This window comes from Sabethes cyaneus, chromosome 2 (genome assembly GCF_943734655.1).
Source record: "Sabethes cyaneus chromosome 2, idSabCyanKW18_F2, whole genome shotgun sequence".
In the NCBI taxonomy this organism is placed as follows: Eukaryota; Metazoa; Arthropoda; class Insecta; order Diptera; family Culicidae; genus Sabethes; species Sabethes cyaneus.
Genome location: NC_071354.1, coordinates 214943546 through 214970213, shown reverse-complemented (window position 1 = coordinate 214970213; position 26668 = coordinate 214943546). Strand labels below are relative to the sequence as shown.

General features: G+C 40.5%; 3 protein-coding genes across 3 annotated transcripts; 1 reads left to right on the top strand and 2 right to left on the bottom strand.

The window, feature by feature from the left end:
• Positions 1 to 5574: 5574 nt before the first annotated feature.
• LOC128737062 (multiple inositol polyphosphate phosphatase 1-like) lies at positions 5575 to 7201 on the bottom strand. The gene is made up of 4 exons (XM_053831613.1): positions 6989 to 7201; positions 6835 to 6929; positions 6539 to 6769; positions 5575 to 6472 (listed from the first exon to the last, which is right to left on the bottom strand). Exons 1-4 carry the CDS (start codon positions 7173 to 7175, stop codon positions 5630 to 5632), a joined length of 1356 nt encoding a protein of 451 aa, XP_053687588.1. The 5' UTR covers positions 7176 to 7201; the 3' UTR covers positions 5575 to 5629.
• A 394-nt stretch (positions 7202 to 7595) lies between these two features.
• Positions 7596 to 10268, bottom strand: LOC128737061 (heat shock protein 83). The gene is made up of 2 exons (XM_053831612.1): positions 10135 to 10268; positions 7596 to 9979 (listed from the first exon to the last, which is right to left on the bottom strand). The coding sequence occupies exon 2, from the start codon at positions 9977 to 9979 to the stop codon at positions 7832 to 7834; it is 2148 nt and encodes a 715-aa protein (XP_053687587.1). The 5' UTR covers positions 10135 to 10268; the 3' UTR covers positions 7596 to 7831.
• A 7801-nt stretch (positions 10269 to 18069) lies between these two features.
• On the top strand, positions 18070 to 21739 carry LOC128738010 (heat shock protein 83-like). Its single transcript, XM_053832809.1, has 2 exons — positions 18070 to 18262; positions 19298 to 21739. Exon 2 carries the CDS (start codon positions 19298 to 19300, stop codon positions 21443 to 21445), a length of 2148 nt encoding a protein of 715 aa, XP_053688784.1. The 5' UTR covers positions 18070 to 18262; the 3' UTR covers positions 21446 to 21739.
• The last annotated feature ends 4929 nt before the right edge of the window (positions 21740 to 26668 follow it).

The window sequence follows — 26668 nt, the reverse complement described above, 5'->3', positions numbered from 1 at the left end:
TAGTTTCTGAGGAAAAGGTACATAAAGTTTTAAAATCATGGTCCTGAACGATAGCTCCAATCCCCACGAACACCAGCTGAACGTACATCGTCTTCGACAGCATACACTCACCGGGTGCGGGGTCTGCCTCGGAGTCTACGGCCTTTTCCTGGTTCTCTGCTACAAATAGTTTTGGCTACTCTTTCGTCGGGCATTCTGGCCACATGCCCAGCCCACCGAAGCCTGCCACATTGCACTACCTTCACTATATCAGCATATTTGTATACTTGGTACAGCTCGTAATTCATGCGTCCGCGCCACACTCCATTTTCCATTTTGCCACCAAGTATAGATCGCAGAATTTTACGCTCAAAAACCCCAAGCACTCGTCGATCAACTTCCTTTAGCCTCCATGATTCGTGTCCGTAAAGGGCCACCGGGAGTATTAGTGTTCTGTAGAGCGCCAGTTTTGTGCGAATTTGCAAACTACGGGACTTCAGCTGGCTACGTAATCCGTAGAAAGCCCGATCCGCGGCTGCAACTCGTCGTTTGACTTCGCGGCTTACATCGTTGTCACATGTTACGAGTGTACCAAGGTATATAAATTCCTCCACTACTTCATATCGTTCCCCATCTAACTCCACCTCGGCACCAACACCACTTGGCTCCCACGTTCCCTACCAGCGACCATGTACTTCGTTTTGGCGGTGTTAATGGTAAGCCCCAATCTCGCCGCTTCCGATGATATCGACGTCAACCGCAAAACCAAGAAGCATGCGAGATTTCGTGATGATAGTTCCATTCCTTTCCACGTTTGCCCTTCGTAATGCACCTTCCAAGGTAATGTTGAATAGCAGGTTAGAGAGTGCATTCCCTTGCTTCAATCCATCCAACGTCACGAAACCAGCTGCGGTCTCACCCGCTTTAACTCCTGATTTGGATCCGTCCAGCGTCGCACGAATCAGCGTAACTAGTTTCGTCAGAAGACCATGTTCTAGCATTATCTGCCACAGCTCATTTCGTTTAACTGAATCGTACGCCGCTTTAAAGTCCACAAACAAATGGTGTGTCTGCAAGTTGTACTCCCGGAACGTGTCTAGTAACTGACGCAGGGTAAACATTTGATCCGTAGTGGAGCGACCCTCACGGAAATCAGCTTGGTACTCGCCGACGAAGGACTCCGCTAACGGGGTTCGAATCCGGTTATAATCTCAGATTATAGCTTGGTTCGACCCATGCACCTTCCAGCTTTGGACAAAAGGTAGGGGTCAAAATGACTGCTTGTCAAGCGTAGCTACCAATATCCCCCCCTCCTTTCCTTTCCGCTCTTCCCCTCCTTCACCAAAAAAATTTTCGTTTCTTTCCCCTACCGTCCCTTCATCAATTGTAGAACCATCGTTTCAAAAAATATTAATATATATGTATAACCGCATTTCAAGGTCAAGACTAAAAACCTGAGATTAGTCTAACCAGTTTTTGAAAATTGCAAAATTTCAGTGGCGCGTTTATTTTGTCCACCTATCATATCAATATGCACGATAAAATTAATTACGCATATGCTGCATACCAACGAAGATTGCTCGAAATTCATTAACTATTCTATATTTTATTATGGTCGATATAAACCAAATCGATCAGGATGATCTGGCAGTGAGCAGAAAAGTTAATCTACTCACGGATGTATGCTCAAGTTGACGAACTGATTTAGCTTTTTACCGAAGCGAAAACCTTTATTAAATTATGGCGGTGGCTGTCAAGTAGCGAAAGCCTAATCGGTTTTATGGCTACTTTTAGCAGAGCGTAATACGAATAGTTGAGTTTACAACCTGATTCATAACGAGGTTATAAAAACCTTCTAAAGAGTGGGCCATTTGGTCGACAGGCAGTTTTATAGTGGTCATCAGAAAGTTCTGGTGGAGCTCAAAGTTTTATTGGCGGTTTTATGAATTTGGTCATGAAAACCACTAGAGGAACGTAATAAAACTTCGAATTGTTACTTGGGGTTTTCAGTTCTTTCGTGGCCTTGGCGATCAGCTGCTTATCCGTTCTGGCGGTCTTCGGTGCAACGTTTATCTTAGCTGGTCCCTCTGCTCCAGTTATCTCTTGGCATGAGAGGCCGTGAACAAATCCGGCTAAAAGACCATATATCCTTCTTCGCGTGATACTTTCTGATAAAGGCGGCAACTTCCGGCAGGCATTTCATACTGTATATCTCTGCGTTCACCGCGAGTCTCATAGGCGAGCCTCGTCAGCCACAGAAGGACCTTCATCGGGAGCTTAACGTGGAAGATCTATTTGATGTCATCACTTACCCCCTCGGTGGGGAATATGAACTAACCGGTTTCCTGCCCTTCGTTGCCGTCCAGCGCAAGTAGGTCTCGTCATTCATTATGACCATGACGTGGTGCCTCGACGGAAAGATGTTTTCCACCGTGCCTTAAGCTGCTTCTTCTGGATGATTACCTGCTGCTAAAACACGGCCGGATTCGACGGACGCATCCGCATAAAATGTCCATTTTGAAGGTTTTTCTTCACCAGTACCGGAACGGAACGCGGAAAGATGAGGCCACCTTGCTTTCGGTCTTCAGCTTCTGCAGCACTTTACGATCGCGCAGTACCGTTGGAAGCACCAGGGGTGACATTGCGCATCTCGTTTCGAGTGATTTTGGTTCGAGACGCCCATTTGTTTAACGTGGTCGAAACGAACCAAAATCACTCGAAATGAGATGCGCAATGTCATCCCAGGGTTCCGTTCGATGCGCTTGTCTCGGGAGAGGACGTTGTAAATGCCGGATCTGCTATATCCGCCGTACACGAAGTGCCTCACGATATCTAACTACTTCACTCCGTGATAGAAACGGCGTCGCGTGGCTCAAGCTACATCAAGAATTTTTTGAGTTGAATTAATTCCTCTACACTGTATACGGTCGTGCGCTACTCGTTGCCAATTCGTTGAGCGTCTCGACATTTCGACTTCAACCTGGTTGAGCCATCTAGCACGTTAGCTGTCTCTTGAATTGAACAGTACAGATTGCACTGCACAATCGTCCGGCATCCTTGCGACATCACCGGCCCATCGTAGTCTTCCAACTTTCGCCAGGTGTAGAATGGGAATCTTTCTAAGTAGTACCTGCAGCCTGTGGTTCATAAAGACAGTCCCAGAAAGTATGGATGCAGTAAAAAACCGCTGCGATTTCGCAATCGTTTATTTTTATATTTTTTAGCAGGTGCGTCCAGTGGTTTACTTTCATCTATGAGCACCTGTGCTGTGGTATATTTTTCCATCAGTGTTTTTACAAAATGCGTGGACTTTTAACAGAAAGGCGTTGAAAATTTTTGCATAAATTGCGCTGTCAATTGTCACTAAGAAAACCAAAGAAAAAACGGAATATATAAATGAGAAAGCCGAGCGACCTGCGATCAGGAACTTCAGTCACCGTGCGTCCTCGGCATGCCCCTTGTGGTAGGAACTGGAATCATTAGACTTTTAGGAAAACAGTAACTAGAGACCTAAAGCTGAATGGGTATAGGCTACAAGTCTTCCAGAGCCAGGAAACATCCGAATCGACACTTGTAGCAGAATTTAGTAGCTAAGAAGCGTGCGTTTGTACGAGCAAGTTTTGACGAAATTCAACGATGTATTTTAATGGACGACGAAACCTGAAGTGAAATTTCAAGCAGCTTCCCTGTCAAAAATTTTACTGTGGCTGTGTCAGGCAAGTGTAATTCCGTGTTTGATGATAAATTCGCAAAGAAAGCCATCATCTGGCAAGGAACATTTCCTCAACAATGACATCAAGTTTATATACTATGGAAGAATGCTTAAAGAAACGGGTTTGGCCATTCATTCGTAAACGTAAACGTAAGGGCAACGTTAAATTCTGGCCTGATTTAGCTAACGGGTGGCAATTGAAATTTTGGAATTTTTTCGTGGCCCCTATACTCAACAACAAACGAGCTCTGAGAGAAATGGGAGTATGTATGTCTTAGAGTTCTCTCTCCCCTTTTTGTCGATATTTTTTGTTTTGTTTATGCTTTCGGTAAGCATCAGAAATCTCGGCAAAAAGTATACGGTACAACATTTAAAAAGCGAATATGTTGCGGCTCTGACTGTTTATCATATCCTAAGATGCGTAACAACTGGAAGTATGAGACCAGCCAAAATTATGGACGCAGAAGAACGAAAAAGTCGCAGAAGATCGAAAAAGTCGACGGATCCCGATTTGCGTTCACCTCGTTGCGCAATATCTACTCATGGGTCATGGAATACTGTGTTCAGCCGACTGGATTACTTGAGAGCTCTTCCATATCGCGAAGTACCCACTTGTGCTCCTCAGACCGTAGCCTAAAAGAGCGTTTACTATCTTTTCGTATTCTGTTTCTCAGGTTTCGTAACTCAGGGGTCCACCAAGGTTGGCCGAATTGCACGCGGGGAAGTCTTACGCAAGGTTGGCAAGGTTACTTTGCATACCATTATTTCAACACAATGTTTGTACATTGGGTATGTTAATTACTTTGAATACGTCGTTCTATTTAATATACTAAGCAAACTAGCCTTTTGAGTTTCATGAAGTCACGCTGCATTTGCCCTGGTGGCTAGTTTTGATAGTAAAACATCAAACATCATTAAAAACCCGTATGACCGATTTCTCTTTGCCCGACTTTACATTAACATATAGACTCTGGATGCAGCTACAAATGACAGGTAGGGCCTCTTTCAACACTCAGCATGCGCGCGCAATTCTCGGTAACTTACTGGTTGTATAATAGCCGATTCTTTCTAGCCGACCGTTTGAGAACGTTTGTTAATAGTATTTGAGAAAAAGTAGTGGTAAATAGTGAAATAGATAATAGCAGGGTCATTTTAGACCAATGGGTGGCTACGCTTAACTAGTAGTCGTTGTGACTCCTACCTTTTGTCCAATGCTGGAAGGTGCATGGGTCGAGGCAAGTTATAATCTGAGATTATAACCGGATTTGAACCCACAACACCCGCCAGGGTATGTGGCTCGATGGTACCCATGTACCTTTGAACCGCAGAGTTGTTGGACAAAAGGAGACTGCAAAACGCCTTTATTGAGATAGTGGCGTATCTGGTAGGGTTCGCGATTCTCAGAGCGGGTTTTCGGAGAAAGGCTCCGTTCCTATGAAATAGACCAAATTTGTGTTTTTAGTCTTTGACCTTGACATGCGATCAGGCATTAATATTTTTTTTTTTGAAACGGTGGTTCTACAATTGATGGAGGGACGATAGGGGAAAGTAATGAATTTTTTTTGTATGGAGGGTAAAGAGCGGGAAGGTGAGAGGGAGGGGGGTCATTGGTAGCTACGCTTAACAAGTAGTCGTTGTGACTCCTACCTTTTGTAGAACCACCGTTTCAAAAAAATATTAATAGGGTCATCTTGCCTTCAGATTCGCGAGTTAAAACCGGGTTATCATTCAAGCCGATTAAAACAGGATTCGAACCCAATGGACTATCCAGGAAACAGTTTGGTTGCATAAGAACGTATCGAACGCTTGTTCCACTGATATTAGCTGTGTGCTCACAGCGCACTGCCTTTAGGAGCTATGAGTTGAGGGAAACGCCTTTTGCTAAACACCGTCCGGTTGAAAACATTTTCTCCAGTTATGAAATTTCTTTTTTATTTCTCAACGGCAATACAACACAGAGCAGTCTCCGTTAATGGACCGCTTGTAACGTTGCACAACCTTATGCCAACTGCATAGCCGGCCACGACACCAATCCAACCTTAAAGGTTGTTCATTAAGAAAGAATCCAATTTTTACCGAAGAGTCTCCATGTTCTCGGCAGTCGTACTTTACAGCGATCACGTTAGCAGCAAATGGTGTCCAAATGCTGGATTTGAATTGACGTTTGCCCATTGACCTAAAATTGTTTGCTTTCAATGGAGTTCTATCTTTGAGTGCTCCCAAAGCAGTCAAGAAAATTTGAATCTCCGATTCATGGGTAAAATAAGCTACAACCCTAGGATCGTTTTTAGGTTCAAAATTCCGTATCATATCCGCCACAGTGAAGCAAGCCAAATCAGCACTTTTCGCATATCCGTAACTGTTCTGATAGTAGTACTTGAGGTCTTCCTTGTATTCCAACACTTCAACCTGCCTTCTGTTGAATACACCGCACCAAGGACTCGATTGTCGTGGCTGCCATGCTTGCTCGTACCGACAGGCATCCCACATGGCTTCGATCTGGCTGGAGCTCAGATTGGAGGCAAAACCAAGCTGAGTGGAAATGTCTGACACGGTTTGCAAATACACGCGTGATCGAAGAAACCTATTCAACTCCGAGTCGGTTTTCTTGATTCGGTTCTCGTTATGCTGGTACGCCGGACACGAGTCGTACGGTTTCAGAAGTGTGTCTTCATTTGGTTCACATTCTGCCTTAATGGAACCGTCAGCATCTGGGCCGAATAGGCCCTCAATGAATGCTTTGAAACTGGCTTCCGTGCGTTGGGTGTTTGTATGCCGGAACTAGAGCGGGGTAACTTTCGTTAGTGATGAACTACCTAATCTAGATTTACCAGCATTAAAACTAACCAGATAATTTGCTTGAGAATATCGCTTGGAGAAAATTTTAGGAAAACGTTTCTTCATCCGTTTGGCCAGTGACTTGAGATCGTTCCATCCTTGCTCCGTTAGATATGATTCGCGATCAAGAGTTATGCTACTATTCCATTGCCAAGTTTCCAATCGTTTCAAATAGGATGGGCATATCGTGTGTGAATCAACTTTGGAAAGCTCTATATTTTCCAGAATTGAATCCCGTAGCTAACCCGGAATAGAAAAATAAATAAATTATAATATTTAAGGGTGAAAAAGGAATGATACTTTACGCCACTCAGTTCACTAGACATAACTCTGATATCCTTTTTTCCGGGTAGCCGTGTTCCGTGTCGACTAAGCAGCCAAATCTTTTGAGGTTTGCAGCCTACAAATAAAAAGGTACGGATTTTCGTAGATAATCTAAACCTTCTACTTGAAAACTACCTCGATGGCTGAGCTCTCGATTTCCGAAGTGAGGCCGCATCACTTCGTAGGCTGTTTTCGATGCGTAATGTGAACGATGACTTCGCTCGTCATTGTAGCAATTTGTTTGGTTTCCACTATTGCTTAGCGCCTTTACTACAGACAGTAGCGTGCAGGCGATGATTACCAGTTTAAGCTGGAACTCCATTTTACATCTGTTCCGGATGCTGATTGTGGCCCTTTTTCTTACAGTGGGTTGCTTTTATAGTAATCCAACCGAACCAAAGATTATTACAGCTGTGTGAATATTTACGTTCAATTGTTTGTCATGTCCGTCTATTATTGAATATTTTAGAGTTACGAAACGTACTTTTCATTCTGGATTGCTAGCAATGCTAACTTGATCGACGAAATTATAATACACGTGATGATTCGATATTTTATTCAGCAAAGTTGGCTTAACCAAATATGCCAGCAACCAAACGAGCCACTGATTTGAATCTAGTAAAACTTGATTTGGTGGAATTAAATGAGGGTGAAAACTTTAATTTTATCAAGACTGTGACGACCTTGGTAGAATGCTATGAATGTGATATTAGTCTTTTAATTATACACGTATGCATTTTTATGACGATTTTCTCTATTTCAAGTACTGCTTGCAAAAATTATGCATGTTTTGAACATAAGTGTAAGTATAACCCAGTACAACCAAGCTTAAAGGTACTGTCTTTGTTAAATGAAATGAGCCACCGGCTCAGAAATATCTAAAAGCGTTTTCTTTAAAGTATAAACCACCGTTAAAACACGGCGCGAAGGCCAGGAAAGAAAAAAAAACTAGCAGCCTTATGCACGAACGCTCGTCCCTTAATCAACCTCCTCCATGTGGGAAGCATCCTCGCTATCGTCCACTAGCGGTGGTGCATCACCGCCGGCACCAGCAGCAGCAGTTTCCTCTACAGTGCTCACTTCATCGTCATCGATTCCTAGACCCAACTTAACCATACGGTAAATGCGCGAGGCATGTACTCCGGGTTCATCTAGCGAGAAGCCGGACGAAAGCAGAGCAGTCTCGAAGAGTAGGATAACCAAATCTTTGACAGCCTTGTCGTTCTTGTCGGCCTCAGCCCGCTGCCGGAGCGTTTCGATGATCGAATGGTCGGGGTTAATTTCCATATGCTTCTTGCCGGCCATGTAGCCCATAGCGGATGAGTCACGAAGAGCCTGGGCCTTCATGATACGTTCCATGTTGGCAGACCAACCATACTGGGAAGTAACGATACAGCAGGGTGAGTCAACTAGACGGTTCGAAACAACCACCTTCTCGACTTTGCTGTCCAGAACCGACTTCATGACCTTGCACAGGTTTTCGAACTTAGCCTTATCTTCTTCACGTTTCTTCTTCTCGTCTTCATCCTCTGGCAATTCCAGGCCTTCCTTGGTTACAGATACCAGCTGCTTTCCTTGGTACTCCTTCAACTGCTGGATGACATACTCATCGATAGCCTCTGTCATGTAGATGACTTCAAAGCCACGTTTCTTAACTCGCTCCACGAAAGCAGAGTTCTTAACTTGGTCGATGCTTTCTCCGGTAATGTAATAAATATGCTTCTGGCTCTCCTTCATACGTCCAACGTAATCAGTTAACGAACAATATTCATCGCCGGAGGCGGATGTGTTGAATCGAAGCAAGTCAGCCAGCTTCTGACGATTCTGGCTATCCTCGTGGACTCCCAGCTTCAGATTCTTACTGAACTGATCGTAGAACTTCTTGTAAGTTTCCTTATCTTCCGACAGCTCTTCGAACAGTTCCAAGCATTTCTTGACCAGATTCTTGCGGATGACCTTAAGGATTTTGTTCTGCTGCAACATTTCACGAGAGATGTTCAGCGGCAGATCTTCCGAATCGACGACACCCTTAATGAAGTTCAGGTAGTCCGGAATCAATTCCTCGCAGTTGTCCATAATGAAGACACGACGGACGTACAACTTAATGTTGTTCTTCTTCTTCTTGTTTTCAAACAGATCGAACGGCATACGACGAGGCACGAAGAGCAGCGCACGGAAGTCCAGTTGACCTTCAACCGAGAAATGCTTCACGGCCAAATGGTCTTCCCAATCGTTAGTCAGCGATTTGTAGAACTCTCCGTACTCTTCCTGTGAGATGTCGTCAGCATTGCGAGTCCAAATCGGTTTCGTCTTATTCAGTTCCTCGTCCTCGGTGTACTTAACCTTTACGGTCTTCTTTTTCTTGTCCTTCTTGTCTTCATCATCCTCGACATCCTCAATCTTTGGTTCGTCATCCTTCTTTTCCTCTTCCTTTTTGTCTTCCTTCTCCTCTTCGGCTTCATCATCGCTGACTTCCTTCTCGCGTTCCTTTTCGACCAACAGCTTGATCGGATAGCCAATGAACTGCGAGTGCTTGTTCACAATGGTTTTGATTTTGCTTTCCTCAAGGTACTCCAGTTGGTCTTCCTTGATGTGCAACACAATCTTGGTACCGCGTCCCATTGGCTCTCCGGCGTCGGTACGGACGGTGAACGAACCTCCAGCCGACGATTCCCACACGTACTGCTCATCATCGTTGCTCTTTGAAGTGACGACAACCTTATCGGCAACCAAATAAGCAGAATAGAAACCCACACCGAACTGACCGATCATACTGATATCAGCACCGGCTTGCAGGGCCTCCATGAAAGCCTTCGTACCGGACTTGGCGATCGTACCGAGATTGTTGACCAGGTCAGCTTTCGTCATACCGATACCGGTATCAATCAGAGTCAACGTGCCGGCTTCCTTGTTCGGGATGATCTTAATGAACAGCTCCTTACCGCTGTCCAGTTTTGAGGGATCCGTTAACGATTCATAGCGGATCTTGTCCAGGGCATCGGACGAGTTGGAGATCAACTCACGCAGGAAGATTTCCTTGTTCGAGTAGAACGTGTTAATGATCAGCGACATCAGCTGAGCAATCTCAGCCTGAAAGGCAAAAGTTTCAACCTCGGCTTCCGGCATCTGAAAATCGAAATCAATCGTTTAGTTTGCGATAGAAGCTCTAATTTCATATTTTAATTCATTATGAACCGATAAACGTGGTTTGCACATTTTTCCACATGTAACGCCATCATTACTCATTGGCATGAGTCATATTACAAAATTACCGTACTCACCTTTATTGTTTATGCTAAAACCAAATTTCTAGATCAAGAAAAACGGTAGAACTTCCTAATTACACTTTAACTAGTACTCTAGAATTTTCCCGAATTTTCTTAAATCGATGTCGCTTTCCTATCAACGAAATCAACTTCCGCGCACAACCGGCTAGAGAAAAGTGAAGAATAAAACGGTTTGTTGAGTGAGTTTCGTCTCTTGTACCGCTCTGTTGAACCGATTCGAACAAGCACACAAACAAAAGCAACGAACGTAAAATAAGGGGAGAGAGGGGATAGAATGAACACAGTTCACAATGGTGTATTGGTGTGTGTGTGTGCTATTCCTGGAGGATTTAGGCGTGAAGGTCGAATGTTTGTTTCATGTGCTAATAAATAAATATCGTTTTAAATAAATAGGTAAAATTTTTAATATTTGTTTTAATTGAAGGGAACTGCTACCCTTCTACAAATATGTACTAGAGAATGTAACGGTACAGACGATTTCTACCTATCCTGCTGCTCGTAAAACTTCTGCTTGGATTGCTGATTTCATGCTAAAATGTTTCGTGATGCCTGAATCAGGCATCATGTGAAATTTGATTTTAATTTTTTTTAATTCAGAAGCTTTCTGCCTGCGGTAGGTATATGAAATTGAAATTACAATTGGTTTTTTGCTAAAGCATCAAGTTGGTGAATAAAAGTGCAGCAAATCGAATCTTTAGAATGGCGTAACCCGTCGTCACTTCTTCGGGAATAAGAAAAAATGCTATCATCGAATATTTACCACTGAAAAAACAAGAAAAACAAATAGTTTTGAAAAATTTCAGGGATAAGAACATAATTTTTCGTTCACAAATTCTTCACTAGAAAAGAAAAAAAAATCAGAGGGGTTGTGTACAAAACACGACCGCATATCTAGGTGACGCAGGACTACGTAAGTCTCTTTGTAGTGATAGTAGCATGTATTCATGCTTGTAATCATTCGATTCTTCATGTATACATGCTGTATGCAACATATATACATGCTACATGCGTTGTATGTAACATTTATCACAGTAGTAACATTGCATACGTTCCATTCTCAAAAGATTGTGCATTTGAAAACAATTTAACAAAATCAAGAACACAAACTATTGCTTTCCTGCTACCTTACTGAAATTAAAGATTGTTTTTATTACCTATGGTTCCCCACGTTGAAGGGATTTTACCAATTCAATCCTATTTTATCAACAGCACATCTTTTCACTACACTTCTAATGAAACGGCAAGCATGCGTATTCATACAGAGTCGTATTATAACCGTACACTACAGCTGTAGCTCATTTTTCCAACACAGATATCAAATTCGCCTAGGTTTAATCGTCTCGCAGTAAAGAATTGCGATCTGTTGGGACAACGAACTGGTGTCATATTTTCTGGCACACTTCCCTAACACAGACATCAAATTGGACTAGGTTTAATCGCGTTCGTAAGAAATCTGTTGGCACGAGGGGCTTTGCAACTCTTTCTGGCGTACTTCCCAAGCAAGGACATCAAAATGGTCTAGGTTTAACCACAGAGAACAGACATTCAAGCAAAAGGTCCCCACTTGGATAAAACTTATGTCAAATTAGTTGGGAAACTATAGTGATGATGTCGCTGAAGGCGCATAAAATTCTACACTAAACTCACAACAGCTAGCTTCTGGCGCTAGCATAACGCTTATAGTCCATATAAACTAGCGCCAGAGGAGCCAAAGGTTGTCAGTGTGCAAATCAAAAGAATCATTTAGTTGGGAAACTATAGTGGTGGTGACGCTAGCATATTAGGTGATTTTAATTTGAAATTTTATCCAACAATTCCCAAAAAAATTTGTTCGTGAATGGATGTCTGTTCTCTGTGGTTTAACCGCGGTGGTAAGAAATCTTGTTGAAATGAGGAAACTTTGTTACTTGTTTTGGCTTACTTCCCAAGCACAGATATCAAATTGGTATAGGTTTAGATCATCGTAAAGGATCTTCCAACCAATCACGAAACGAGAATTCTGGTAAAACATAGGTTCATTATTTTCAATTTTTCAATAGTTCAACATCAAGAATCCATACTTTTCTTCATTTGGGTCAATTCTTAGAAGATTTTCCGATCAATTGGTGTAAGAATATGGAAAATCGATCGGAAAACCGCTGAGCTATTAGCTCTCAAAACCTTTCATTTTTCGTGACGCTCGCATTTTTCGATTTTTTGGAATGACACCCTATCTCAAAACTTGCCGTGAGACGTAGTCCTACGTCAAAACGCCGGCATCTGACTAGTGCGAGCAAACGCAGCAAAGCAAGCAAACAAAACGTCCACAATTCATTCTGGTATAGAACTGTTCCGTAATGACTTTTGCTGTAAAAGACACAAATTGTTACATTCTGCCACCTAGGCTTTCAAACAAGACAACAGTTTTGATCAAATTTTAATAGCATCTCAATGAAATCGGCCAAAAAAAGAGGAGATTGTGTACTTTTGACAATGCCGTTTACTTTAAGGACATCACCTTGATCTAAATTCCATCAGTGAAACAAACGACTCCAGATGGAACAGATTGCACGCTTGTCACTTTTTTCTGGTATCGACGTGAACGAAATAGAAAGCGTACAAAACTGTCGTCACGACGTATAAATCATATAAAACTGTTAACGTTATCATGCACAAAATAACTATTAGCGTTCGCAATCTCACAATTTCGTGTCGCTGACCTGAATTAAACCTCCTAAGGTAAAACGTAGTTTTACGTAGAAACTATTGGTGATTAAAATCTCTCATTCCAAAGTTACAGTCTTATTTTTATCTCCACAAAGCGCTACCCTGTCTTATTTTTTACATAGACTAATCTCAAGTTTTTAGTCTTGACCTTGAAATGCGGTCATACATACATATTAATATTTTTTGAAACGATGGTTCTACAATTGATGAAGGGACGGTAGGAAAAAGAAATGAATTTTTTTTTCCGTTCTGCCAGTAAAAACCAGCGGGGTGGTGTGGCTGTCAAACTACATACATTGTCCATGTCCCACTCATTGGTTTTGGTACTTTTGGTTCTGGTGCCTCTTAAAGGTTTATTCATTTTAAGACTACTGGAACTAATTAGAAAGCAGTTAAACACAGCCTGTTAACTACAATTCAACTAATATTAGCTGTTATTTTCGGTATACTGGCTGGTTCCAAGTTGTTGCCGTCCATGGTTGTTTAGTCCGCAAAATTTTGACAATTTCACACCCCTGGTAAAAACCAGTGAGATTTAAACTTCTCGCTCGGTGGTAATCTGCAATAGATGAAGGAAGAGGCACAATATGTGTCGATAACCCAACCAAACGCGACGCTATCTTGATAAGTGGATTTTGCAGTCTCCTTTGGTCCAGCACCAGCGCCTCTATGGTTCAAAGGTACAAGTACCAGCGAACCACATGCCCTGGCGGGTGTTGCGGGTTCGAATCCGGTTATAATCTCACATTAAAGCTTGGTTCGACTCATGCATCTTCCAGCATTACACAAAAGGTAGAAGTCAAAATGACTACTTGTCAAGCGTACCCCCCTCCTTTCCCTTCCGCTCTTCCCCTCTTTCACCAAAATTTTTTTATTTCTTTCCCCTACCGTCCCTTCATCAATTGTAGAACCATCGTTTCAAAAAATATTATTTTTTACTACAAATACGTAATCCTACGTCAAAAAATCTTCTATTTGGCACAAGGGTAAGTCGCTGAGAACATTCCGTGCACCTCATTCATAGAAATTTTGTTCAGTCTGTGCCTTACTGTGCCGCTGAGGTGCTGATCGTGTGAAACCTGTCAAACTCGCCTGCGCCCAGCCAGGCTGTTTTGATCGTTTTGACAATAACAAACATTGGCAGGGCTGCCAATTTCTAACATTTCAAAATTTTAATGTCAAAAAGGTGGGCCACAGTGTGCCATGAACTGTGAAATGAATGTACCGCAATTGTGATCAATGAGGTTAGCTATTTCCTAAATGGAGCCAGCAACAATGTTCTAAGCGACTTACCCTAGGTTCAAAATCTGTGTCCGTCTTTCCCTACCGTTGGGTGTCCGTCTTTCCCGACTTGGATACCATTTTTCAAACTTCAATAACTTTTTACTGAATATTCAAAAATTCACCAGGCCTACAATGAATATTCAGTGAAGGATCAAACTAACGCAATGTCGTCGGTTTAGCATGAATATGTTGTTATTCAACGATTTACCAGCTATTTTCTTCACACAAAATTTTTTCTTTGTTTTGCTTATAAATTTGACAGCTGCGCTGGTTAAAATCGGCAGTTTAATTCAAAAGTGTTCATTTAGTCTATAGAAACATTTCCTATCACTGATTTGCTTCAAAAAATTATTGTTTATGAAATATGACAAGTGTCCGTCTTTACCGCCCTTCCCCTATATTGTTTCAAATAGAATCGAAAGAATTGAAATATTTTATTGGTTACCGAAAATGGTAGATGATTACCTACAATCGGGTAAATATATAAACAGGTTCGTGTCAATATAAAGAAGCATTGTAAGAATTTATTTTCAGTACATACCCCACCTTTTACGAACTGTGATTCTTTCAACTCTAAACCTGAATTCAATATTCTACAGCAATATTAGGATGAACTCACGAATTAAATCGCCTAAGCGCGGTCATAATAATCAATCGCCAAGTTCGATTTCACCGCCCGCGAAACGGCAACAAATAGATAAACTCAATGATAGTCCGTGTAGTTCAATTGACGTTGATTGCATGTCGGATATGTATATTGAAGAAGAGATTAAAGATTTTGCTGGAGATAACTGTGACGCTGAAACGTGTTGCTATGATTCAGATATGGAAATCGAAGCGTTTGACGATCAATCAGGGGAGCACATTGCAGTACTTCAAGATGACACAACTTGCTCAGAGGTAAGTTCAGAATTCCGACTTGACATCACTCAGTTTGTAGCTACTTAAGCTTGTTACTAGAAAAAACACAGCTAATTTTTTATTGTCAATATTTTATTTTCAGAAATCGATTTCGCACGATTTTGTTAAGGGCCTATGCGAGATCTATTCATCAAACGGCGAAGAAATACACGAAATATTCAGCGCGTTAGATGAGTATGAAGAACTTCAACTATTGCACATGTTGGAGGATGAGAGCGATGATGACGAGAAGTCGGATACAATTAATATAAGATACTTGAAATCGGGAAATTTTAGTGGTAAACCGTGCACCATAACTAGTTCATCCAGCCAACCGACACACCTTGATATGAGCCAGACTGTCGAACCTAGCCATGAAATGCTGCGAAAGTATTTCAGAACCTTGGATGGATCGTCTGAATGTACTAAGGAAAATACTTCAATTAGTAAGAGTCAAATAGTAAAACTACCAGCCAAAGTTAGAAAGGCCCTTTTCCGACGTGCCTTACACGAGAAAAATGGAGTGTGATCGTATGTAAATCTCTCAGTTGGCCTCGAGGTGCGACACTAGTCACATCACCAAGCGCCATTGTAAGTTCGAATCTCGACAGCGACCCGCTGTAAAAATCAATCAGGTACTAGCACTAGCTCTGCTAGTGCTGTAATCTCTACAGCCTGAGCAAAAACAGAAAGTCAAATTCCGTAATCGGAACCAAAGTTTTGCTTTTATTGAATGTAAGATAAAAAAAGAAGAAATAAAAAAGGTTTATACCAGAAAAGTTTTGTTTGTTGTATGTAGTATGTTTGTTGTATGTTGTATACTAAAAAAATCCGCAGATCACTGAGAATATTTTCTATTACTGCTGACTGCCCGAAGGATCAGATTCGTTCGGACAGTCTTGTAAAAAGAGCACTTTGACTCTTTAACTGAAAACTACACCTCTCTGAACTGAAAAACTTTATTCTGCGACTTTAACGAAAGCGAATGTACTTATCGCTAAGGTTTGGTTTGAACTAACTCGTACTAGATCTCGATTGTGTTGGGAGCGTTCAATTAGTTTTGTAGATAGTTGATGCAACTATTTTTTTTCAAAAGCGTGTTTCACTCCAGTCGGCACGACCGTACACTTGATCTACTCTGACGAAACAGTATGATCGATTTTTGGTGATCGTTCAGAGTGAATTTATGTTATAAGCTTTGCTCTTTACAACATTTAACCAATCTGATATCGGAGAAATGCAGCTTAAGGAGTCGTTTGATGTCATTCCCTCGGTTTTTTACCATAAAACTACGTTTTTGTTTTCTCTATTGAGGAGCATTCTAGAAGTACGAGAAATGAACATGTAATGAAGGAAGGGGCCTATCACGGCGTAGTGGTTAGCATTCTCGCCTCTCACGCTGAGGACCCGGGTTAAAATCCCAACCCCGCAGAAGTCACGAATTACGTAACCTGTTAAAGTGACTATAATCAAAACAAAAAAAACATGTAATGAAAAGTGGCTACGTTTTGCACGTTTATAATAGCCACGTTTTATTGATTTTAGAGATACTTGCATAAATCGATCAGATATTTGTCTAACCATTGATTAATATAGCAAATATAATAGAAATTGGTCGAATTTACTATTGAAATAAGCATAAATATCAATCAGTGTCAAAAGTTAACGAATCAACCAATGAAAGTAATCAAAAAGCAAAGTGTCCAGAAATCTTCTTCTAAGCTGCAGAGGACATTAGCTAATTGATGATCTTTTAACTAGCATAATAATGAAAGATGGTTTCAGCTATTTCCGAAGAAATTGATAAATGAGAATCAATTTTCTTGTTATTTTTGTTTAACCAAAAGTTGTGCGTCCAATGACTAATTTGTTTATGTTTTCCTCAAGACAGTTAACAAATACCGTTTGTGATCTGCAGTATGCTCCGGTTTAATTAGTGGACCTGTGTACTTTGAAAACAAGCAGTTGATGCAAGTGATATGCAAATTGATAAAAATGATATTTCAAGTTATTTGTTGATAATACAGTATAGTCCGTGTCCGTAGCACAGACCTTCAAAGTTTTTTCGACTTGATTCGACCTTACTTAAAGAAGCAAAGCTTATAAAATTATCCACTGTTGGACCCATTCATTGTTAGATATAAAAAAAATTGCATATTTCAGAAAAGTTTGAAGTGAAATTTATCTACCAAAAACTGATTTTTGGAAAAAGGAAGGGTCAAACGGGAGATTATTTAATATACTTCTATGCCTTTTATGTCATTTTGTAAATTTTCATTTCGGATTAGCCCTGACCGCCAATCTATGGGCCGCTTTTTAAGTTTTTTTAACGATCATCTTCAAGGAGCCGTAGAGGCTTGCTAATATTTGTCTAAAGTACAATGTTTGGAATGTGAAAACCCCGATTCGATTAGCCTTTCGTGTTATCGAAAAAAACATATTTAAAAATAAGACGAATGAAATAGCATTGAGCGCCTACCTAAGCGTTTTGTATTTCGTCGAAATTGCTGATTCGATCTGGAGGTAAATTCCTTCTTCTCCTTATACACCGTCGCAAACACACACACGCGCACGCAGCATATTTTACCTGTACTCAAGCCTGCACGCGGTAGCGGTAATGCAAATGAACGCGTACGCGATAGCGATACGATGTAAACACAAACGAAAATTACCCGAACGACTCTATACACGAACACGAAGCAAACCAGGACAACGCGAGAAAGAGCATAACGGGCGAGCGTTTGTTCGGCTTCGAGCGAACCGGTTCGTTTGCTTCGGGAAATCTCTCGAAGCGTCTAGAAAATTCGCGACCGTTCTGTCTATCTGTTTCCGTTTTCGTTCTCTTACATGCGCACAGTTCGGATTTCGGAACCGTCGCGGCGCTAAGCAGTGCGAATGCGAAGGGTTGATTTGTTCGCGAATGTACTGCTGCATGCCTGCCTGCTTGGGTGTTTGCCGGCAAAGAAAGTTCTAGCATTCAGCGGTGTTTTGATAAAAACTAGCTGCAGTAGCCGCTGACAGCATCAGTCGTTTGAAAGCTATCGAATCAAAAAGTGAGTGCTAAACAGCCAATAAGCAAGCATTTAAAGGGAAATCCCTCTGATTAAAAAACTATCGATCAATAAGTGAGCTATAATCTAATAGTGAGTTTGTTGTAAAAGTTTTTTTTGGTGGAAATAACAGTGAATAAGTGCCAGTTTCTTTTCCTGTGAAAAACATAACATCACTCAAGGTATGTTTTTCTTTGTTCTTGGAAAATTGTTTAATCATCATTTCGAAAAAATAGTAACTAGGTCATTTAAAACACATCGAATTCTGGAATTTTCCTGATTGTTTTGCAAACCGACTTTTGTGTTCTTAAATATTTTTGTGTTATTGAATAATTTTTGTACCTACTTTAGTAATTTTAAAAATACATAGGTAATGCAAAAATGTTTTTTCATAAAAAATGTAATGATTTTTGTGGGTTTTTAATTGCATTTAAAATACAAATAAACCACATATTTTATCAGTAAACATAATAGGTGACGTATTTGTTTCATGTTTCATCAATTTCTTTTACCTATTATTGATTTTCTGCTTTATTTAATAACTTTATGAACGGATGAACGAATTGGACGTTTTTGGTATTCTTGAAACTCGATTTTTTGACGACTAATTTCACCGTAAAGGTTAGCTAAGTGTACTTCATGAAATCACGTGACTTCATATTTTAATTTCTCTTTTTCCCGAAATCTTAAAGAAATTAAAGAAAATGCCATTTTGGTGGCAGCGTTTCTGATTTTTTATTCATTTTTCATAAGGATTAATACACCATTTAATGTATGCTACAACATACTACAAATTACCAAATTAAATTGATTCAGAAATAAAAAACGTGGTAATTACTATATACCATGTAAGCACCATATTCAAAACAGTGCCTAATTCTAGACAAATGCAAAATTGACATTGACAAAATTTTAGTTATTTAAACAATTTAATCACTACATCTGATGATTTCATATGATTAAAATGGTTTAAATAGGTAGCTAGAATTTTGTCAATATTTAAGAAAAATCTGCCACTGTCATAAATTAGGCACTGTTTCGAATATGGTGCTAGAACGGTATTATCATTCATTACCTTACCACTGAGCGTGGCGCGATGCATTTATAGTTTGTGGTCGTCACCCTTATCGACTAACGAAATCATAATTTATCAAACAACTCGTTGCAAATTCATTATCGACGTTTACTTATCAAGCGTATCCTCTGTCGATTTTCAGATGCCGGAAGCCGAGGTTGAAACTTTTGCGTTCCAGGCTGAGATCGCTCAGCTGATGTCGCTGATCATCAACACGTTCTACTCGAACAAGGAAATCTTCCTGCGTGAGTTGATCTCCAATTCGTCCGATGCCCTGGACAAGATCCGCTATGAATCGTTAACGGATCCCTCAAAACTGGACAGCGGTAAAGAGCTGTTCATTAAGATCATCCCGAACAAGGAAGCCGGCACGTTGACTCTGATTGATACCGGTATCGGTATGACGAAAGCTGACCTGGTCAACAATCTCGGTACGATCGCCAAGTCCGGTACGAAGGCTTTCATGGAGGCTCTGCAAGCCGGTGCTGATATCAGCATGATCGGTCAGTTCGGTGTGGGTTTCTATTCTGCTTATCTGGTTGCCGACAAGGTCGTCGTCACTTCCAAGAGCAACGATGATGAGCAGTACGTGTGGGAATCGTCGGCTGGAGGTTCGTTTACTGTTCGTACTGACGCCGGTGAGCCACTGGGACGCGGTACCAAGATTGTGTTGCACATCAAGGAAGACCAACTGGAGTACCTTGAGGAAAGCAAAATCAAAACCATCGTGAACAAGCACTCGCAGTTCATTGGCTATCCGATTAAGCTATTGGTCGAAAAGGAACGCGAGAAGGAAGTCAGCGATGATGAAGCTGAAGAGGAGAAGGAAGACAAAAAAGAAGAGGAAAAGAAAGACGACGAACCAAAGATTGAAGACGTCGAGGATGATGAAGACAAGAAGGACAAGAAAAAGAAGACCGTAAAGGTTAAGTACACCGAGGACGAGGAATTGAATAAGACGAAACCAATTTGGACTCGCAATGCTGACGACATCTCACAGGAAGAGTACGGAGAGTTCTACAAATCGCTGACTAACGATTGGGAAGACCATTTGGCCGTGAAGCATTTCTCGGTTGAAGGTCAATTGGACTTCCGTGCGCTGCTCTTCGTGCCTCGTCGCATGCCGTTCGACCTTTTCGAGAATAAGAAGAAGAAGAACAACATTAAGTTGTACGTCCGTCGTGTCTTCATTATGGACAACTGCGAGGAATTGATTCCGGACTACCTGAACTTCATTAAGGGTGTTGTCGATTCGGAAGATCTTCCACTGAACATCTCTCGTGAAATGTTGCAGCAGAATAAAATTCTTAAGGTCATCCGCAAGAATCTGGTGAAGAAATGCTTGGAGCTGTTCGAAGAGCTGTCCGAGGATAAGGAAACCTACAAGAAGTTCTATGATCAGTTCAGCAAGAATCTCAAGTTGGGAGTTCACGAGGATAGCCAGAATCGTCAGAAGTTGGCTGACTTGCTTCGATTCAACACATCCGCCTCAGGCGATGAATATTGTTCATTAGCTGATTACGTCGGACGCATGAAGGAGAACCAGAAGCACATTTACTTCATCACTGGTGAAAGCATTGAACAGGTCAAGAACTCTGCTTTCGTAGAACGAGTTAAGAAACGTGGCTTTGAAGTACTTTACATGACCGAAGCCATCGATGAATATGTCATCCAGCAGCTGAAGGAATACCAAGGCAAACAGCTGGTCTGTGTTACCAAGGAAGGACTTGAGCTGCCGGAGGATGAAGCCGAAAAGAAAAAGCGTGAAGAAGATAAGGCTAAGTTCGAAAACCTATGCAAGGTCATGAAGTCGGTTCTGGACAGCAAAGTCGAGAAAGTGGTCGTTTCGAACCGTCTAGTTGACTCGCCCTGCTGTATCGTCACGTCCCAGTACGGTTGGTCTGCCAACATGGAACGTATCATGAAGGCCCAGGCTCTGCGTGATTCATCTGCCATGGGCTACATGGCCGGTAAGAAACACCTGGAAATCAACCCGGATCATTCGATCATTGAAACCCTTCGGCAGCGGGCTGAGGCCGATAAGAACGACAAGGCCGTCAAGGATCTGGTTATCCTTCTGTTCGAAACTGCCCTACTTTCGTCTGGTTTCTCCCTGGACGAGCCCGGAGTACACGCCTCCCGCATTTACCGCATGATCAAATTGGGTCTCGGTATCGACGAGGACGATACGACGATGAGCACGGAAGAGTCTGCTCCAGCTGCCGGCGGTGATGCCCCACCGCTAGTGGACGATTCGGAAGATGCTTCGCACATGGAGGAGGTCGACTAATTTAATCGCGAAACCATCGTTTAGCGTTGAGCTCGAAAAACTGACTTACAAATTAATTTTAGCTTAGCCACTCATCTATTCCAAAAATTCAGTTCGTTTTATATCTCAAGAGCGTTTAGTTTGCAAAATCCCGCTTAGATTCTAACGGTTTTTGTTCCGCGTTGTAGCGGTAACGGAAGTTTGCTGTACATTCTGGTCATTTATTTTTAATTCTACACGTTTCGAACTGATTACATTTATAGATTTGAAGTAAGTGATACATTAAAAGGTGTATTTAATAAATAACAGTTGAATATTAAACTTGCCCCTTTTTTGGTATATCCGAAACCACTAGCGTGTCCAGACGTATACAAAGGATGAGGCACCCAAACTTTCAGAAGAATGTGTTGGATTGGAAAATCGAGCAGTCATATAGGATCGCGAATCTATTACTTAACTCATCACGGGACTACCGGCCCGCCGATTTGGTTAAAAACTCCGAAGTTTCGGGTGAAGTTGGATTAAAATCAAGAATTTGACTTAGAAGTGGACTACAAATTAGTTTTGAAATGGGACTGGACATTTGAATTGACATAGAATATTTAATTAGACTTGAATTTGGACTAATTTGTGTCACGAAGTTTGAAATTGAAACTGATTGAAATTGATTGACATATTTCATTTTACTCTCTCACGCGTTTTTATCTATTTTTCTGTTCTATTTTTTTCTTTTCCAATCCCGTTTTTCCACTCTGTTCATTTTCTGTCTTACTTTCCCATTTCGTCCCATCTTTTCTCTTTAACCTTTTTTCCTCTATTTGTCTCGTTTTTCCGTTTTCCGCATTTTCCGCTGTTTTCTCTTTCTCTTTTTTTCCTGTCCCGTTTTTCACCACTTCCTCTGATTTTCCTTTTGTTTGGGTCCTATTCTCACAGTCACCTGACTCACCTGACTTCTCTCAAAGGGCCTTATTCATACAGTCACCTTACCTAACCTTACAGGTTTTTTGTTTTAGTCTATTCTGTCCCTGCTATTGCTCCTTTTTTGTTCTGTTTTTTATCCCGTTTGCCTTCCATTTTCATTTTTTCTCTCCATTTTGCTTTTTCTTATTTCGTTTCTCAATTTTTTGACTCTTTTCCTCCTTTTCTATCCTGTTTTTTGTTTCATTTTTCTCCTTTTCTGTCCAGTTTGTTCTCATTCTTTTTCTCAATTTCTTCATCGATTTCTGTTCTTTTATTTTCCTCTTTTTTTCGTTCTTTTCTTTTTATGTCCAAACCAAAGCAAAGCCTTGGATTAAAATGTCTTTCTAAGACTTGACGCTTCTTTATCGACAGACTTCACAAACGGCTGTTAAGGACCACAGAATGCTGCGTCAACGCATCCTTATTCAGCCGAGAGCCGGGGTGGCCCTTGCCGTATCAAGAAATCCTCTCCATTGTACACGGTCCTGGGCTACTCGTCGCCAATTCGTTGCGCGTCTCGAGACACGCAAGTCGGCTTCAACCTGGAAACGTCTTGCGAAGGGAAAAGTAGGCTCGATTTCCAGCTTGAATGCGTCGTTGGATCTCCTTACTCGTATTACTGTCGGGCGTCAGCGCATCCATCAGCGTCAATTTGCCAGTAAACCAATGGGAAAACTGCCTGATTAACGCTGACGGACGCGTTAACGCAGCATACTGTTTGGCCCTTCCCAGATAACACAAAATCGTAATAGAAAGTTCACATTAAATCGTGTTCATGTCAGTTTCACATTGGAATTGTATAATGATTAGAGTATGTCGAATCGAAGTAAACAATAAGTTGTCTTGCAGTCGTGCGTGTCTTCATATACAATTCATGACTGTGAATTATAAAGCAGTATAGACGATTGCAATATTTGATTATATCTTAATCATATATTCAGGAGTATTGAGTTGCGTGTTATAAAAACTACGCAAAATAGAATTACAAATAATTGTCAAAATTTTCGCATGTATATCGCCTCCACTTTGGTACATATATGTTCTTATCAGGCGTGAAATATAACTTTTTCGTTCAGATATGATTTCGTATATCTCAGTTGCAATCGAGATATACAAACCAAATGGTTTACTGGGTTTAGAGTACAGAACCAGTTACGGGGTCAGTGCAACAATCCTACTGACTATCTAGCAAATACCGCCTAGCCTAGATTCAAGAACATACGACGACTGGTTTGTTAGACCAGCATCGTACCTCGAAGCTAACCGGACGGTTTTATGATTGTACAGTATCCTCCTTTTTCCGTCGTTTTGCCTTTTTCCAGTTTCTTGTTGTTTCTACTTCCCGCTTTCCTCCTGTTGTGTGACGACTTTTTTTCGTTTCGTTTAATTTTTTCATTCCATTTTTCCCTTTTTTCTCACGTTTTTCCTCTTTTTCTATTTCGTTTGTTCAGTTCATGCTTTTCCCCGTGCTCTTTCCCATTTTTTTTTTCTCGAGGAACAGTAAGAGATGAATAACCTCTAGATCAACTGTTTTACGCACATTTTCATAAGAAACGCGTTTGCTCGCACAGTACCGTTTTATCATTAAAAGATTAGAAATTGACAAGCAAGCAAATTTCCATGGACAGGACGTAATTCTCCGACTTTTCTTTGGAGTTTTCCACCGTCGCTTATTCGCTTGACCTAAAATTGGGCTTAAAATTTATAACGCATTTAAATTGGGTTTAAATTGAACTTGAAACTGAATTTAAAACTGAATGGTCTGGTTGAAGTTGAAATTGAAAACATTATATACACTCCCTCCACAATTATGGATCGCCCACAATTATGGATCACTTTTGTGTTTCAAGTTAAATAACTCAGTTAAACAAACTGTTTGAAGGTATGAAGCATTTTTGCAACAAAATATACCCTATTAACTAACTTTTAACACATAAATCATCCTTTAAATCCCGACATTGATGCTTTTTCAATGAGCGTACAAAGTTGTAATCGAGAATCTATCAAAATGTCTGTCGTTTTTTCAATCAGCATAAGCAGTACGTTCCTCATTCATAAGGTTGCTATTTGACATAATCACCAATTTTCAACAAAAAATGGCTCGTACATAAAGATAAAGCTAAGTTCTGTACGATTTAGCAAAATATTGGTGGTTGCCAATGATTTTCCTGTAAAAATAAGTTATTTTCAAAGTGATCCATAATAGGGACCAGAACAAGGTAATTTTTCACAATTATGGATCACTTTGATTCCAATGTAATTTTTACAAATTCAAACAGTTTAGCATCTATTATAAACATTTTTAAGCAGAATCGAATGCTGCACAGAGCTGAGTTTTTGGAAAATGCTTTTTCTGAATTACGCAGGACAGGAAAGGTACGTAAGGCAGTAAAACGCTATGATGGTTCATATGCAACGGTTCATCGCAAAAGTTAAGCAAATGTTAGCTCTCATGCAATAATCTAAAACGTCAATTTTTTCCTTAACTTTTTAGAGAGTTTGAATTTACTGGTTCTGCGAGCTTTCAGTCACATCCGCGCGATTTTCTTCTATGTTTATTTTTCATTTTTTCGATTTATTGTCGCCTTTCCACTGTTTCATACAGAGTCGCATCATAGCAGGGATTAAATTAAAGTCTTGCATCGATTAACTTTTCCGAGATCCACTGTACCTACATCGTTAATAACAATTCGGAAAAAAAGAAAGCTTCATCCTATACTAGTTTTTTCGGAGCCAACGTAGCTGATGAGCCTAAGATTCTTTTTCCAGGACAAAAAATTAGTCGTGAAATCGCGAAAACCATTTCCAAAGGCTGATCGGTAGGTGTCTTCGAAGAAGGACGGCAGGCATCTAAAGACAGACCAAAAGCCACACAAGGTCTTTCATACGATTTGAAACATGTTATTTTTATGTTATTACATGATTTGAATAAAGTTCATTGAGTGAATTCGCTGCAAAAAGTGTATTTTTATTTTGATCCATAATGTGATGAAAATTGTTTCATAATTGTGACCGCTTCCAAAAGTGATCCATAATTGTGTATTTGATCAGTCATAATATAAACTAAATTTCCGTGGAAAACTTGCACTAAATGGGTTTAATAACTGAATCAACTGAAAGATTACATATTTCTGTAGCTAAAAACATTTATAAACTGCTTTTAAACAATAGTATGCGCTACAACTGATCGTTTTAAAATCATACTTCTGCTTAAATGGTCCATAATTGTGGGGGAACTGTAAATGGAAATAAAACTTGAACTTGTATTTGGTATTGAACCTAAAACTATAGTCTTAAAATTGGATCTAAAATCAATGTTGAAATCGGGCATGAAGTTGAATTTAAACTTAAAGATCATGCTTTACTAAACTTTAAATTTAATTTATATGAACTTGAAACTGGAAATAATTTACTAATCGCAAAAGTGGCAAATTAAATTAAAAGCTGCGGGTTACATAAATTATACTGTTTTATATTAACTTTTAAAGAGAAGGTAGGGCACGTGCCCCAACCTGGGTACACCAATATCCGAAAGCAATTGCACTATTACATTCAATCAAATTTGAAGGTTTCTGTATTCTGAAATTTCAAGGTTTTCTCTCACTCAGGACTCAGTTGCTATTTCTTTCCCTTGAATATCATACAAATGAAGGTTGAAGAACATTTTTAAATTTACGCCAGGATTCAGCAGTAATGGACAAAGCAACAGATTCATTCACGATGAGAAGTAGACTTTATTGACAAAGGTATCTCAGTTAAAGCTAACGTCATGCATACCAAAAGATGCACAAACTGAAAGTGTTACGTCTGTTATTCTGTGCATAGGTACATACATCTTCTGTTATGTGTTACAAATATTTACAATATCTAATATATCAGCTAAAAGCTGCCATATTGCCATGTTAAGAAACATGCTTTTTTAAAGATGAAATAAACGGGTTGTGTTGTGTGTATATTAAAAGTACGTTTCAAAATAAACATCTTCGAGTTAGCCGGGAAACCAGATAAACTATTGGTTAATTTCTACGTAGTATCGTGGTATAGCTCGAAAGCATTTGTTATTTTTGATGTGAACTATTATACTAAAAAAATTAAATATGTTTTTCGTCTCGTATACAAAAAAGGTTAAGTAATATGTAAACGCTCCTTTTATCTGCGCGCGCTACCGGAAAATGGTGTGCGTGCGTCTTTTACCGATTTCGGTTCGGCTCGGTTCGAGGTCTGTGTGCGTGTGGTACGCAGCCAGTCAGTTAATCGCTGTGTCAGTCATTTGGGGCGCGGATC